The 16,963-nt window shown below is 39.0% G+C and overlaps 1 protein-coding gene across 6 annotated transcripts in view; it reads left to right on the top strand.

Annotated features, from left to right (window-relative positions):
- The window catches only part of LOC129242626 (extracellular sulfatase SULF-1 homolog), a 283,861-nt gene extending 269,359 nt beyond the window's left edge, over window positions 1-14,502 (top strand). For 5 of the 6 annotated variants that reach the window (XM_054879383.1, XM_054879417.1, XM_054879392.1 and 2 more), the window contains 12 exons: window positions 1,700-2,928; window positions 4,489-4,658; window positions 4,720-5,046; window positions 5,123-5,502; window positions 5,572-5,891; window positions 6,046-6,194; window positions 6,799-8,225; window positions 8,306-8,471; window positions 8,550-8,860; window positions 10,715-10,906; window positions 11,143-11,233; window positions 11,294-14,502. In XM_054879383.1, coding sequence (XP_054735358.1) covers window positions 1,948-2,928; window positions 4,489-4,658; window positions 4,720-5,046; window positions 5,123-5,502; window positions 5,572-5,891; window positions 6,046-6,194; window positions 6,799-8,225; window positions 8,306-8,471; window positions 8,550-8,860; window positions 10,715-10,906; window positions 11,143-11,233; window positions 11,294-11,780 — 5,001 coding nt within the window. In that variant the 5' untranslated portion in view covers window positions 1,700-1,947 and the 3' untranslated portion in view covers window positions 11,781-14,502. The remainder of the gene's footprint in view (window positions 1-1,699; window positions 2,929-4,488; window positions 4,659-4,719; window positions 5,047-5,122; window positions 5,503-5,571; window positions 5,892-6,045; window positions 6,195-6,798; window positions 8,226-8,305; window positions 8,472-8,549; window positions 8,861-10,714; window positions 10,907-11,142; window positions 11,234-11,293) is intronic. The other variant, XM_054879425.1, reaches the window with a different exon arrangement.
- The last annotated feature ends 2,461 nt before the right edge of the window (window positions 14,503-16,963 follow it).

Here is a 16,963-nt window from a genome sequence, read left to right as displayed (position 1 = left end):
AGTAGATGCTTTAAAATCATTGCTTTCTGCCAAGTTTTCTGTTCATTTCTAATGCCTTTTCGCAAATCAAAGGACCATTTATTGGTTGACCTTGAGCATTTATCTGCATGAACCATGAATAAACTGCAGTGTTTCATTGTTTTTCTAAGCAAGCTTCCATCCTCACTGTCCAGCACTCAAGCAAACTTTGTGATAGATTCACTGTTTTTTTTAATGTCCAACACCAAACTCTCGAGCTAAACTTGATCCACTTGCACCTTTTTTTTTTAATCGTTCCAAAATTTTAAGTTTGTCAGAAAGACTAAGCACAACTCGTTTACGTTTTCGGCATTGACGTTTTCGGCACGGACCGTTAAAACAACACTGAAGTCAGTCAACGTCAATAGAGAAACAAACTGATTAGACGGATCCGTACTTCTGCCGGCAGCTCGTGTTTTAATGAGAGATTGTCAAACAAAACGGTCGGCGTCGGATGCGCGTTCGATGCGCGTTCGTTTCGCGGCACGTTAACACCACCGACGCTGTTATATTTAGGAACTGCGATACTAAATTAAATTCATAAAGCGCGTGACAGAAAGCAAGTTTGTACATATGTACAACGCTGTCAATACCTATGAATATTCAAAATATAACATGCTATCGGTAAAGACACGGAAAATGCCAAAATCATGATGTTCCGTTGTTCTATTAATCGTTTCTATTTCATTTGTACATACTTTTTCATGTTTCCTTTCGGTTAACCGACGTTTCGGATGACCGACTTTCGGATAATCGACGCTCTACTGTATTTTTATGGCCGTTGACCGCGTGACACCGAAGAAGCTGCTTACATCTGTCGAGTCTAATTTTCTTCAAGCGCGTTGTCAAAATATGGCTAGTTGAGCGACGTAAGGCTTTCATGTGGAGATCATCTGTAATTAGTCTTGATATGGATCTGGTCGATACATTAATTTCTCGGATATGGTTTTCCGCTTTCTAGGGGGATTTCTGCGAATTCTTTCTCGAACGGCTTCTATGGCTGGTTCGAAGCGCGCGAGGACGACCACTTCTTTTTCTGACTGTCACTTCAGACGTTTGGCACAACGATTGATCGTGCGGTAAACAAACATTCTTGAAATATTATGATTTTCAGCAATTCGTGAATCTCACTTGCACTTTTACCACACTTTTGTAATGCAATGCGATTTTCCTTAACTCCTCACTCCATTGGTAACAAACGACATTTGCCACAAAATTGAGTATAGTTTTTTAGTAGTCAATGCATACGAGCAAAAGCAAAAATAACGGAACTTTATTCTGGGAATTTATTCTCGCCGTATACATTGAAAAATTTGTCATGGGATTTATGGCAAGACTAAGTAGTTATCGATATCGATAGTCCCAATTCACCCGATATAATGAGATATTTTATTTTTATTTAACCAAATGAACCACAAAAAGCCATGGTTGGGTACAGCTGGTGTTGTGTAGAAGTATTCGCGTTTACTTTCACTTTTAAGAACTCACACTAAGATTTGTTGTTGAAAGAGTATCGTTATTAAGATCATAAAATCACCTTAGCTAATCTCTTTATAGTCGATTTAATTTTCCATCTCCTCTTACTTTTAGTTTCTGCCAAATTTTAATCCGAATATCACAAATGCTTTAAAAATTAATAGCCACCGATAAAACTTTAACATCCTCCCTTTTTCCTTTGCAGTTCTAGTGGCGTCATGAGCCGCCAGCATATACATATTCGAGTGCTATTACCTACACCAGCCAGCGAGTTTTCCATAAAACTGTCAGCATGACGTAGCACTAAGTGCCCCAAACAATTATTGTGAAACAACACCAATTTGGATCGACTCCAAATATCGGCAATACGACATTGCACGAATGAGACTGTGATAGTGATAGTGATATAAAAAATAGACTTGAGACTGCAATTGCAACTACAACAGCAACAAAATGCAGTCAAAGCAAATGCAACAAATTGCACTTATTGCCTGCATATTCCTGATTTTTATGCTCAATTTGTTGCTGACGGCAGCAGCGGCCAAAGAAACTCTACCAACCTTATATGCAAATAAGGATTTGCAAGAAGAAAATATACTACAAGAACATCAGAGGCAACAAACTAAGACACAACAACAGCATCATCAGCAGCAACGACGGCGGCAGCATCATCGTCGTCATGCGCTGCACGAACGCGAAAAGCGTGAAGAGGAATTGGGCGAAGTGTACGAAACGCAGCACAGAGCGAACCAAAAGCATACACACCAACAACACCAGCACCAACAACAACACACACGCCAACATCATCGTCAACATCGCGGACACACACAAAACCCAGTCGTTGGGGGCTATGCCGCCAGCTACCTGAGTGGTAGCAGCAGTCATCCTTCATCATCATCGTCGTCGTCGCCCTCAGCACCATCATCATCGTCATCTTCTTCGTTCTACAAACGCTACTCACGTGACTCGTCGGCATTTCCAACACGTGAGCGCAAGCCAAACATTATTTTAATACTCACCGACGATCAGGATGTCGAATTGGGATCGTTAAATTTTATGCCGCGCACTCTGCGTTGGCTGCGTGATGGTGGCGCTGAATTCCGTCACGCCTACACCACCACGCCTATGTGTTGCCCGGCACGTTCATCACTGCTGACCGGCATGTACGTACACAATCACATGGTCTTCACCAACAACGACAACTGTTCGAGTCCCCAGTGGCAGGCCACGCATGAGACGCGCTCCTTTGCCACATATCTCTCGAATGCCGGCTATCGTACGGGATACTTTGGCAAGTACTTGAATAAGTACAATGGTTCGTATATACCGCCGGGTTGGCGTGAATGGGGAGGTCTTATTATGAACTCGAAATACTACAATTATAGCATCAACATGAATGGGCAGAAAATCAAGCATGGTTTCGATTATGAGAAGGTACGAATTTCAAATTATTACGCACTTAGTGGCAGCACTTAGAAAAACAAAACATTTGCGAAAAAATGAAAGGCAAGGCAGGTCTTCAAAAGGACTTTAGATATTTCCAAATGTCACTCTGCATGCTAATCCTATATCATTCGATTTTTACACTACTTCTGGCGAAATCGGTGTGAGACTTGTGAAGAAAAAAGAGCTTCATCTAAACGTGTTGCATAGATTTCTGTAAGATAAACATTTCGATGTACTTCAATCTCGCTACTCTTGTTGTTGTTGTCCTATACATACCTTGTCCTATACCCGAAAGTACCGGGAATGTTTAATTTTAACGAACCGCGCACGTGGGAATCAGCCCATATTTTTTTCTTATGTTGGTACGACTGTAAGACACACATCTGTCACTTTTTAGCGCCATCGGATCATTAGTGACTGCCTGGCCGGCCGGAAATGTGGGCAAACAATTTTTGGATTTTTCATCACGATAACGCGCGATATGGCCCCGTGCGACTTCTTTTTGTTTCCCAAGTTGAAGTTACCACTTCGTGGAAGGAAATTTCTAATTTGTTCATTAATAGCTCAAACTTTGCTCAGAAATCCCTGAATGTTTCATAGTGGTATTCCTATAACTTATCGAGTTTTTCGTCTGCAAATGGACGTAATTTACGAGTACGTATGCTGGAGCTTTGCTAGAAAAGTGGTTTACCAGCACTTTCTCACTTCTCGTTATTTCGCTCCGAGTTCACATTTTGCTATGTTTCCTATATCAAACTCCAGGTATTTACTGATTTCAGTATGAAGGTTAGGTTAGGTTATAGTGGTAGTCGGTCTGTACAGGTTCTGTGTGATACCACTGTGCGACACGGGAACCTCATTTATTTTCCTTCGTGGAACCATTTAGCAGCTCTTATGAAGCGCAGGATTGGTCCTATCTCTACCCCGGACAGTTCCGTAAGATAATTGAAAAATTATCTTCCTAGAAAATCTGCTCTGATTTTAGCTAAGGCTAGACAATCGCAAAGGAGGTGCTCAACTGTTTCTTCCTCTTCCTCATCTCTACAACTTCTAGTCCCAAAGAGTGCCTACCAAATAGCCAATGACCGGTTATACAAGCCACGCCCTTTGCGCCTCTTGTAGCGCCTATTTCGGAGTTCGCAGTCACAACTACTAGGTGGCACAAAATTAATCACTCTACCAGAATATTTACAATTTTTACAAATGGGTTAGCACCTAAATGTACAGTTTACAAACAGACAAGCAATGGAGAGCGTAAGGGCCAATATAAAGGTTCCCTACACCTAAATTTGCAGTGCATTATAATAGTATGGAACCCACTTGCAAACATTAAACAATTGTCAAATATCGATTAATAACAAATCCAAACCTTCATTGAAAATAAATTCACCTTTATAGGAGAAGACATTATTTGACAGAATCTTGAAGATTGTTATTGAAGTCAATACAAAATCGATTATATCTAAACCCTGCTGCCGCTTGCCTTAACTTTTCCAATTCCTCCTTAAGTTTACTTAAAAACATGCCACTTCCGTTCTATTTTGGCAGGACTACTACCCCGATTTGATAGCGAATGATTCAATAGCATTTCTACGCTCCTCGAAACAACAAAACCAAAGAAAGCCTGTGATGCTGACAATGAGTTTTCCGGCTCCACACGGACCTGAAGACTCAGCGCCACAATATAGTCATCTCTTCTTCAATGTAACAACTCATCAGTGAGTTCGCTTAACTGTAAAAGCAGTTCTAGAACTTTATTAATTCTCATTTTTCAAACAGCACACCTTCTTACGATCATGCGCCCAACCCCGATAAACAATGGATACTGCGCGTCACGCAACCCATGGAACCAGTACATAAACGTTTCACGAATGTACTGATGACGAAGCGGTTGCAAACGTTGCAGAGTGTAGATGTCGCCGTGGAGCGTGTCTGCAATGAGCTTAAAGCTTTGGGTGAGCTCGATAATACGTACATTATCTATACCTCCGATCACGGCTATCACTTGGGTCAGTTCGGTTTGATCAAAGGTAAAAGCTTTCCATTTGAGTTTGATGTGCGCGTACCTTTTCTGATACGTGGACCAGGCATCCAGCCAGCAAGAGTGTAAGTATTTAATATTTCTTATATTAGTAAACTAGTCTGAGGCATGCCTTTATTCTCCCATACGCCACTCCCACAGTGTTGATGAGATCGTCTTAAATGTCGATTTGGCACCCACTTTCCTGGACATTGGTGGCGTAACGACACCGCAGCATATGGATGGACGCAGCATTTTACCGCTGCTTTTCAGTCGACAGCGTAATGTGCGTGATCAGTGGCCGGATACGTTTTTGATAGAGAGTTCAGGCCGTCGCGAAACTCCTGAGCAAATTGCCGAATCACGTGCGCGTCTGCAGATAGATCGGCTAAATATGCGGCTAGCGAATAGCACTTTTATTGAAGAGCTAGCATCGTTCAACGCGAGTACAACAAGTAATTCGTCAAGTCTAGATGCAATCGATTTGGATTCGCATGAAGAGCTGGAGCTCGAAGGAGAGTTGGGCGCGGAAGCTGAGAAGGGTAGGTGTAGAGTAATGTGCAATATTGGGTAGGCCTATATTTTATATATTACCTACTATACATAAACAGAGGCTAGAATAGACGCAGAAATAGAGGATGATGCTGAGGATGATCTTGACACAGATACCGATGATGATGTTTCGTCTGGGGTATTAGATGAAGATATTGAAGACGAATTAGATGTGGACGAAGCTCAAGAAGAGGGTTTGGATCAGGAACAGCAGGACCAATATGATAATAATTTACCGATGGCGCCGTATATGACGAAAATGATGCGTTTGAATTCGGAATGCTCAGATCCTGCTTTGCTGGAGAATTGCCGACACGGACAGAAGTGGAAGTGTGTCAATGAAGATGGGCGATGGCGTAAGCATAAGTGCAAATTTCATGTGAGTCGAGTGCAAAATGGTTTTCACAGCTAACATTCTTTTTTATAATAATTTTATTATTAATTTAAAAAGTTCGTTGGTTTGATATTTGTAGCCATTAATTTGTAATTTTTGAAATATTTCATCTTCCATGAATTGATTTGTCTAACTTTAGTTGCAGCTTCAACACCACCTCGAAGAGATATCGAAATTTACGAAAAAAGAAACGAAACGGAATTGCGCTTGCTTCACACCAGATGGCGTTGTCTATACGAAGATCAAAACCAATCGCAATTATTTTGAAGGAGATCGCATTCGGAAGAGGTAAGCGATAAGAAAACTGTGATTAAACTATCTGGACGTTGAAGAAAGTAATGATCTCGCTCATGAAAAATCGTTGATGATGCAAAAAATACTCATAAATGAAAATTTTAAATCATTTGAAGCGCTTGAACTTGTGGGATTGGGCTCTGCACGACAGAAAAGTAGTAAGAAATTAATGCGCTGGAATGGTGAACCTCGGACTGTTCGTTAGGTTAGGTTAGATTGAAGCGGCTGTCCACTATGGGACACACTCAGGCTCATAGTCGATTGTGATGCCGCGTGGGGACTTATGTTTATCTCTCCTAAAACCAGTGTGTGCTTCCACAGTACTGAGATCTTCCAATTCATTAAAAAAAAAGATAAATCATATATTAAATTGTAAATCTACGGATAGAGCAGGACAATGACACAGAAAGTGCGAGATCATCTTTTCCTATTTCTCCTCTAGACAGCTTCTACAGAAGTCATGTGTTTCCGCGTCCATTCTCTGGGTGTGGTTTTGCCTGTTAGGCAGTGCCCCGTTATAACGGAAAACACTATGCTTATTTTAGCTTAGTAGGGATTATCTTTCCTTACTAATCGGCACCTGTATTTTTCCATACAGAACTCAAAATCAATCACGTTTTTCACGACGCAATAAACGTTCTGCGGATGACCTTTCGGATCCGAACGAAGTGTTTCACACAGAACTGCCCTATGAGATGGAAGAACTGCTTGATCTACATGACACACTTTCCTCTATTGAGGACCACCTAAGTCAACCAAAACGCGCCAAACGTGAACTAACCTCCAGCTTCTTCGAAACACCCACCACCATCGACGCGAATACAGCTGATGGTGAGAAGACAGGCAACAATTCATCCAACGATGCCATATCAAAGGTTATACAGGAAATACAAAAGACGCTCGAAACACTGGAATTGAAATTTATTGCTCCAAATGATTTGCACCAACCCAACTATACGACCACCTTGTCGGCAGCTGGCTTTGTGCGGGGCGGCAAGTTTCCCAAAGTGGGCGGTCGTGTGGGCACGCGTTGTTACATTGAATCACAAACGGGCAAGGTGAATTGCTCCGATGTAATTTACGATGATGAGAAGACGTGGCGCAAGTCGCGCAATCAAATTGATATGCTAATCAAAGTGCTCAAGGATAAGATAACACATCTGAAGGATATTAAGAAGCAAATGCGCGAGAGTAAACAACAGCAATTGGGCCAACAACAACAGCAACAACTGCATTACCATTCTGGTCGCTATTGGGACAGAGACTATGTACCACGCAGTGGCAGTATTGAAAGCAGAAATAAGGCGGAGGAGCATGAAAATGGTGAAGAGCTGTCTTACAATATTTCAGATTACTCGGGTCGCAGACAAAAAGGACGTCGCCGCAATGGCGGTGGCAGTGGCATTCATAATAATAATTTCTACCAGCGTGGCGGCCACAACTACAATCATCACCCATACCAGCGGCAACATTTGCCTGGTGGAGCTGGTGGTGGTGGCCGACGACGCTATGATAAGTCAATGGGCGGACGCGAATTCGATATGAACTACTTTGCGCAAAGACATTTCGGTTTTGGCGTGACTGCCACGTACAGTAATGAGATTAACAATGAAAGTGGCAGTGGTGCTGGAGTTGGTGGTTATGGTGGTAAGAACTCGTACGGCAAAGGTCGCATGCAGGGGCATAATGGCAGTCTGAGTGGTGGACAATCGCAGATACAAAGGCGAAGGCGTCCACAAGTTCCGAATTCAACTGTCGCACAGGCAGTGAATACATTGATTACAACAACATCATCGGCAACAACGCGTCCAACAACAGTGCGGCTAATGAATGGTATAAAGAGTACAGCAACAACAATCACTCGAGCAACAACAGCAACTAGAGATGGTGTAACCATTAGCAGTGGTGCAACGGCAACTATAAATGAAGCAGCAACAGCACCAGCCACAACAACAAAAACGCGTTTACTTTGGTCGACAACAATTTCACCGTCAAATATCAGTCTTGCGCCCAGCAGCAGTGAAAGTGAGTTTGTGGCATTTGCAATTAACTTCGTTCGTTTGCTTTACTCTGCTCGTATTTACAATTACCTTTTTCTTTTGCAGCCACCACAAAGGAGCCGCATGAAGCTGATGTGCTCAGCCCAGTAACGCTCAACAATCTTGGGCAAAAGGAAATTTTCACTGGCTTAGGCAACACACAACACGCCGATCCATTCCAGCAACAAAAAGGTCAACCTGCCGAATGCTACTGCGAACCGGATATTGAGAGGTGCGTAGAATTTAATTAAATTAAGCGTCAATTTCAATATTTTTTTTATATATTATTTGACTCAATTCTCAATTTTAGTTATGCCGATTCTAAAGAGGTTGCACGCGAAGCTCGTCGTAAGCTAAAGGAAGAGCGTCAGCGCAAAAAGGAACGGAAGCGCATCAAGAAGGCCCGCTTGGAGAAGGAATGTCTTTCGGAGAAGATGAACTGCTTCTCGCACGACAACTCGCATTGGCGTACAGCTCCACTTTGGAACGACATTCCTTTCTGTTTCTGCATGAACGCCAACAACAACACGTACTCGTGTGTGCGCACCATAAATGCAACGCACAATTATTTATATTGCGAATTCACCACTGGGCTAATAACCTTCTATAATTTGAAAATTGGTAAGTTGGAGAGGAAGGAGAAAAATGTATGGTCATAGTTTTAGCTTGGACCAGTAATGAAGAGTTAGAACAACAAAAATAACATTAATATAAATAAAAATAATAATAATGCCACATACTAATGAGTGGCGGATATGGTTGGCTAATTGCTGTGGTTCTCAAGTGACTACTTGGGCGTAAATTAGCGTGCCAAGGCGTTAATTTGTTGTACTTTTGTTGGCTAATACACCAATTTTGGTAGCGTTATTGGTCGAACCATTTTATACATATTAGTGGTTAGGGAAAAGAAATCCTTTAATTTTGGGCGAATGATTTTAAGCTGTTTAATGGTCGAGCTTTAGCTCCTGGGCGATGCTACGACTACTAACCTACCGTTCAACTTCGATTATTTCTGTGATTTTATCTCCATTTTCCAAGACGGGCCTGCCTAAGCGAGATGCATCTTAAACATCAAAAAAACCTGAACGGAATCGGCGAAATGAGCGCGAGTATCCTTTGTTGCCAGTTTTGTCAAGCTCCTCCTCCAATTTGTGGTATGGATCTTATTGTTTTTCCACAAATAGAGCGACCAGTTTTATGTCATCGAATGGTAGCTGGTTTGTTTTTGAGTAGCTTTTTCATGGCAAAAACCACTGACGTCTCTACTAAATTTATTCAAGCCTCGTATAGTGAAAATCTATAAGCCTACTACAGGGTGGGCCATATAGCGTTTGCTTTTTGAACCACCTATTTTTTTGAGAATAGTAACACAAATGACATGTCAAATGTGTTCATAATTTACTTAAAGGTTTGACATTTACGACGCTATACGCTTGAACACAATTGGAAAATATTCAAAACCTATTTTCAAAGTGGTGAGTCTTATTCTTCTTTTCTGACATCGGTGGCTACATCAATAAGCAAAATTGTCGGATTTGGGGCTCAGAAAATCCAAACGTTACTGCAGAGAAGCAAATGCATTCACAACGTCTCACTGTTGGGTGCGGTTTTTGGTCTGGCGGCATCATCGGGCCATTTTTTTTCGAAAATGAGCGAGGTGCCGCGGTTACAGTAAATTCCGAGCGTTACCGTGACATGCTCAACGAGTTGTTTCCAAAAATTTAAGAGGATGACATGGACGACATTTGGTTTCAACAGGACGGTGCAACTTGTCACACTGCCAAAGTTACCGTTTTTGAAAACCGAATAATCAGCCGAAATTCCGATATAAATTCGCCGCCTCGGAGCTGTGATTTAAGCCCGTTGAACTATTTTTTGTAGGGAGCCGTTAAGGATAAATGTTATGCGAACCATCCAGAGACGATTGATGCTTTCAAACACGAAATCGAAGTTGCCATTCATGAAATTGGAGCCCAAACAATGCCCTATGCCTAAAAATTGGGTTGATCGAATGGCCTACTGTAAAGCCAGTTGTGGCAGTCATTTCAACGATATTATTTTTCATTCATAAATGACAATGTTCAATCTTCAAAATAAAAAAAAAAGTTTGAAATTATATTGATTCGTTTTTTTTTTATAGCCGATTCAAAAAGCAAATTTTACATAGCCCACCCTGTATCAACCGAAACATTTATTTCCAAAGGCTGTCAGACTCAAAAAATCGCCCAGGAAATGATGGACACTTTCCTGATTATGAAACTTTTTTTTTATAAAAAGTTTACTCAAAAACAAAATTTTATGATTAATTTTGCGCCACCTTGTATGTATTTCCTTAAATCCAGTATAAGAAATGTCCTATGTCGGTAATGAGAAAAAAGAAAATAAGAGAACAAAATTTAAAATCGTATTCGTATATTTCCATATTTACATACAACTCCAGTTCATAAGTAATAACCCCAAATTAATCTTTTACAGATCCCTTTGAGACACAAAATCGCGCCTCCTCATTAACCAGCGAGGAAAAATCGTATATGCATGACACATTGGAGAAGTTGAAGGGCTGTCGGGGCAAGAGCTGTGCAGTCAAACGACATCCGTTGCAACAACACCAGCAACAAAACGATAGTGCGCTACGGCCACTGCCACGTGGCTCAAAACGCAAACAAGGTGAGAATCCATTTAATAGCTACTATTTGCTATTTATATTTCTAGCTTAACATAACAAAAGCATATTTCCTTCGAATTTGATAATCGCTATTTTTATTTAATATCTAAAAAAACTTTAATATTCAATTTATTGGGCGGTATCTTGCCTTCGGCACAGCTGAAATCAGTAACTTAGTTACTACCTTCTTATTAAACTACCCATTACTTAAATTCCTTTAAAAAATTACAATTTTCAGGTCTTGCGCAAAGCACCTCAGCTGGCGGTTCATTTGTTTCCAGCCGCCTCGACTATGACGAGCCTCTGGCTAAACGAAGAAAACTATCAAAGTGAGTAGCGCACATCCATTTTGATGTTGGAGTGAAATTGAATTTATCCTCGCCAAGCAGGTGGTCGACACATACAAATTTGAAACGTAAACCTTGGAAACAACAACATCATTACCATCATCAACATCAACAGCAACCCTATTACAGGCAGCAACATATGCAGCTACAGAGCACCAATGTTGAGAGCGAGGCCGAAGATGGGGCCAACGTGCGGAGACTCGGCATGATGGAGCGAGCGAAAACTTTGCGGCGTAATCGTTTTCAACAAGAAATAAATAGCCAACATGCACAGCAGCAGCAGCAGCAACAACAAGAAAGTATTAGCAACAAAAGTGATGACTTAGAGGAGAAATTTGCTGCTAACAAAAGTGTGGCCACGGTGGGGGGTAGCGCAGAGTTGGGAGAGACGCAAAGTTTCACAGAAGTTGTAGATGCAGCATCGCTTGAAGCGACAATAGCATCAACAACAAAAGCGACAGCAGCAACAGCAACAGCAGCCACAATAACAAATACAACACAAGCAGCAATACTCACAGCAGCAATATAAATGATTAAAGCTAAAGTGTAAAGTAAATATAAAAATATATAGGACTTACATTTAAGCTTATCCTCTGCATATCCCTACAAAAGTATGAAGCTATTTATTTATTATAATTTAACAATTTTCTCTATCGTTTATGCATATCTTTGCTGTTTAAGCTGACGCAATACTTGCAGCGGCTAAAGATGAAAAATGATAGCGACATTTATTACATACTATATATAATATATGCCTGTATGTACGTGCAAGTATACGAGGGTCGTTTGAAAAGTCCCTCGTCCAACGCTATTCTAGTTTGTTGATCCCTTCCGAATATTAGAATTTGTGCAATTCTGAAAGATAGCCATTGCTTTCTGCAATCACCTCCTCAGATTTTTCTTTTTTTTTTCAACTAAATTTTCACAATTTGGAAACAATTCATGGCGTTAAACGGTTCATGATGAACAGAAATATCAACACAGTTTGCCATTCTCAGCTGTCAAACTATAGTTATCGATATCGATAGTTCTCATGCAGCTAAAAAACACCCGAAATATAAGAAGCAAAATGTTAGATTATGATTTTCATCGATTTCTCAAGCCACCTTCGTACATACATACATACGTACATGTTGACATGTAGTGAAGTTAACGCCAAGATTTCTAGTTACAAATTAAGGCTTCGGCTACACTTGAAACAAAAAAGGAAGAAATGCAGAAAGTGCAAGTGATGTTAAGAAAATCTATACATAAATACATATATATCTACATACATACATATAAAGTTCAAGTAAAAATAAGCATGCTTACGTATAGTTGCGTGTGTAAGCGTATAATGTTTAGTTTTTTTTTAAATAAGACTGTTTTAGTAGATTAACATTGTAATTAAGCCAAAACTAACTAAATTAATTGTACATTAAATGTTCACAAATTTCTCTGCGAAGAGCATAAAAGCGCGAGCAGCTATTGGCGTTGCAAATGTTATTAGTGAAAAATATTAAAATATTATTAAAAATGAGAATTTTATGATGCGACAAATCTACCAAAAAAAGCAAATAAAAAACAACAAATAACTATAAGTGAAAAATTTAAAAACAAATATTTAATAAAAAAAAATACACATCAAAAATATATGTATGCGCATAAATAGCTTTTAATTAAAAAAGTAAGCTTAAAAACATGCAGCGTAATTTAGGAAAAAAATAAATTCTTGGCTAAAGCTGATGATTGTTAACGAAAAAACTTTAACGATTTAAGATATTAAAACTTACATACTTACATATGCATACAAATTCGGTAACTCAAGACACATACATATGTATATATATGTATGTATACATATGTATATATCTTTTTTTTCATAATCAGCGAGAGCAATCAAACGGCTAACGACGGTCTGGTTTATGTTGTTCTTGGGGAAAGCCTCTCACTCTCACAACATTCATCAAAATGTTGTGGAGTGCTTAATGACGCTACCACAACAAATACAACAAATCGTAATAAATGGTATGCTCTTCGGCATCCATGAGCTGAGTACTTCGGCAACGTTTATTTTGAGAATCGGGTGTTTTTACTTTTACCAATACTTTATTTGCAATCTGGACGTACTTTATTTAAAAAAGAGCTGATTTTGAATGACTCCAGGGTGGGTCAATTTGGAAAGCAAGCAAGCCTAAAAAGCAATTAATTGATAAAGCATTACTGAATAGCATTTCTGGACATGAGCAACATAAATATACTCATCTCGCTTTAACCCTTTTAATACCGGGGGTCGAATCGGCGAATGTGCAGAGGTTTGCAAAAATGCTCATAAAAACGAGAGTAGGAGTGATATAAACAAAATTTAAAGAGCAGTATATTGCGAAATAAACGGAGAATATTACAATTATGTTGCGATATTTATTGAAAATTGAATCTTTCCAAAAACTTACCTACAAAACTGACAACATTTTTCGCTGCTAATTGTGGTTCTATGAAAATGTTGACGGCTTTTGAACACTGACTGCACGTTAGATGGATCAAGAAAGGCTGAACAAGATTTTAGGCTCGCCGTATCGATGGACGCGGGCCACTTGAGTATTCTGAAAACTATCGGAAACATCGTAAAGATTGCGATTACGTTGCATAGAAACTATCCCGTGCTGACAGATATCCGAAGGATATGTCGTGTCCCGTTACTACGTCAACGCTCTAACATACATATACAGATCCTCCGCTCTAATCAGCATAAGAGATACCAAAATAACCATTTTTTATTTGTTGTTGCATCGAATATGAACCCGTTTAACATTTTATAAAGATATTTTGAAACACAGAGATTTTGAGATGCACTTTTAGCAAGTGCACAACGCGAAGATATATCGGGCTAAAAGGGTTAATGCTAATGTAGTACCGACTTATTTTGTGTACAGTTAGCCAGCACTGAGGGCGGGCAAAATGCTTATTTAAGAGTAAGTGAATGAATTCATAGATTGAGTAACTAATGCGGTAATGCGGTCGGTCAGCGTGCAAAACTTGGCAATGTCTTTGCTCGACACAAAGCAAGTGCCCTGACGATTTGCCGTCACCCAAGCACTGATTCTTATTTACTCAATGATTCATACTAAGTAAAATTTTCAATTTAATGTCTAGTACTGAGTACTTCTGAGTATTTTTCAGCATACAGTACCGAGTACTGACGACTCCTTTTAGATTAGGATACTTACTACTTTAAGTATCGATTCTGTACAACTAGCTCGTGTTATCTATTTTTTCGCGAAGGAAGACAGTGGAAATTCTTTTTTAATGTTTCATTCGGGTTCACGCGGACAAAATTGTTTTCGTTCACATTTATTGTTTTTGACGTTTACTTCTTTAGCATCTTCTAGTTCGGATATTTTCTACAAGCCACGAAATTACATGTAAAGCTCGTAACAGTTTCTTAAATATTTCAATGCAGAAGGCAAACTAAATTGATTAAATAATCAATAGTTTTTTTTCACATTAATATATATAAATTTTTGTACTTGAATAAAAAAAAATTATATTAAAAAAACTTCTTATATTAATACTTAACTTAAAATTAACTTGGTTATCTAGACATGGAAAAAAATTAAATTCAACATAAACATTTACCATTAAATCATACCTACTTTACTAGCAAAAATCATCCTGTATTTTCCAAGCAGAGTTTTGATGTTTGTTATCGTTGATTTTTCCCATTTGATTGGAAACCAACAGAGAACTCAGAACTTTTTCTCTCACAAAAAAAGAAAACAAATGAAGCAACTGTCTAAAATTATTTTGCAATTTTAAGTTTGACAATACGAATAAGAAGCACAAAGCGTGTCGACAGAACGGGAGACTAAATTCCATCTCTCTTCCCTGTCCGTCCTTCTCGCACGAACAAAATGTTGCCCTTCCAAATATTTGCCTATGTAACAAAATCCCCTCTCTCTTCCCTGTCCGTCCTTCTCACATGAACAAAATGTTCCCCTTCCAAATGTTTCTGTGCGTAAATCGGCACTAAGCAAATCTACTTTCTATATACATACATAAGTGTCGCTTGTTTGCCGTTGCTTCCCATTTTCGATAGCTCGAAACTAGTAATAAATTCGATAAATGAGCACTGTTTCGAAAGCAATGTTAAATTCGGAATGTTATGTCTCCTCGCAACGGTCGATAGGACGTATTGGCGCGCCACTCAGGAGAGCCTACGTTCGATTTTTGGCTTTTAAAGTTTCGATTTTTTTCTTCAATGATTGTACTTCAATGTATAAATTTACATATTACTAAAATAAAATTGTGAAATAACAACGTTTTTTATTGAATTTGAAAAAGTCCTCTTCATCTTCCAAATTGACTCAAATCACAATTTCTGCCAAATCAGCCGAGAACGGCAATTGTTGCGTTTTTTTCTACGTTGACATTGTCACACTGCGAAGACAGGGGAGATTATTTTACTCACTCAATGATTGAAGGTAGTTGAAAAAGAAAATAATTAAGTAGCTACATATATTTCGATGAAGAAATTATAATACGAATATCATCAAAAGTCGAATGGCTAACATCGCTGCTAATGTTACTACTACTTGTATCACTATAAAGCACACTCATCGACTTTTAGCAGAGCAACTTACGCGTGTTATCGCTTTAACTCTTGCTTCATGTCAACCAGTAAATTTTTGAGTTATAATGCAATATTTAAACCTCCGTTTGGGCACCCGGGTCTGGTTGAGACTGGGTTTTTCGATTTTGGAATTTATCGAACTTAACATATTTCTGTTATAGCTAACGGCTTGAGCTTCCAGGTAGCTTCCTATTTATTTTCTATCGATGTATGGATATAACCGTCTAAAAGGGATCCTTAAACAGGACAAAGAAAAGGCCAAAGCGAGGTGCTCAATCGAAGGTTTTAAAAAAGTTGTCCAACGGAGGGTTTAAAATGCCAATTACAGCGATAGTTAGAAGATTTATTCTAATAAAAGTTGATAAAAAAAATTATTTATAAAAGTTCAGCAATTAAACGCAAATTCTGCCGAAAATAATTAAGTGGTTTTGTCAAAAGTCTACAGATATTTAAATCAGTAAAACTACGCTTTACGAACGGTCGACAGCACAGCTTCAACAACCGGATATTATAGCTGTATTTGTCAATGGTCAGTGATCGGGATCTGGAAAAATTTGTTATAGAGATCTGATTCAATTTATGATCCGTTCTGTTCGTTTTGTTTTTCGTAATTAGTTTGGCTACACAGACTTTTGAAAGTGCTGGCAAGTGAATGCACAAGGTGCCGCAAAATTAATCATCCTATCGGAAGATACTTATATATCTTTTGAAAATAGCGTCGTACTTCAAACATATTTGACACTTGTGCACTAGACAGCTACAGTATACAAACAGACAAGTAACGAAGCGCAGTGAAGATCACCATACAAATTTGCAACACTTAAAATCAATTTTTTATTTAGGCAAAAAAGTTATTCAAACACAAGATTGGATGATTAATTTTGTGCCACCTTATTATGGTATAAAAATTTGTAAGCATATCTTTTTAATGGAAATTCGTTCAAAAATCATTAAATACATTCAACATTACCGAACAATCCAAATGAGAAAGCCACATTAGGGGTATCCCTGAATAATTTTTTACAAGCACATAGACAAGGAAGCAAATAGCCAGAAGTTTATCCTTGTCAACTTCACATAAAAGAATTAATCTAATGAAAAAT

The sequence above is a fragment of the Anastrepha obliqua genome, chromosome 1, assembly GCF_027943255.1.
Source record: "Anastrepha obliqua isolate idAnaObli1 chromosome 1, idAnaObli1_1.0, whole genome shotgun sequence".
Lineage (NCBI taxonomy): Eukaryota > Metazoa > Arthropoda > Insecta > Diptera > Tephritidae > Anastrepha > Anastrepha obliqua.
Note: the sequence above shows the minus strand (reverse complement) of the source record. Positions and strands in the feature narration are given on the sequence as shown.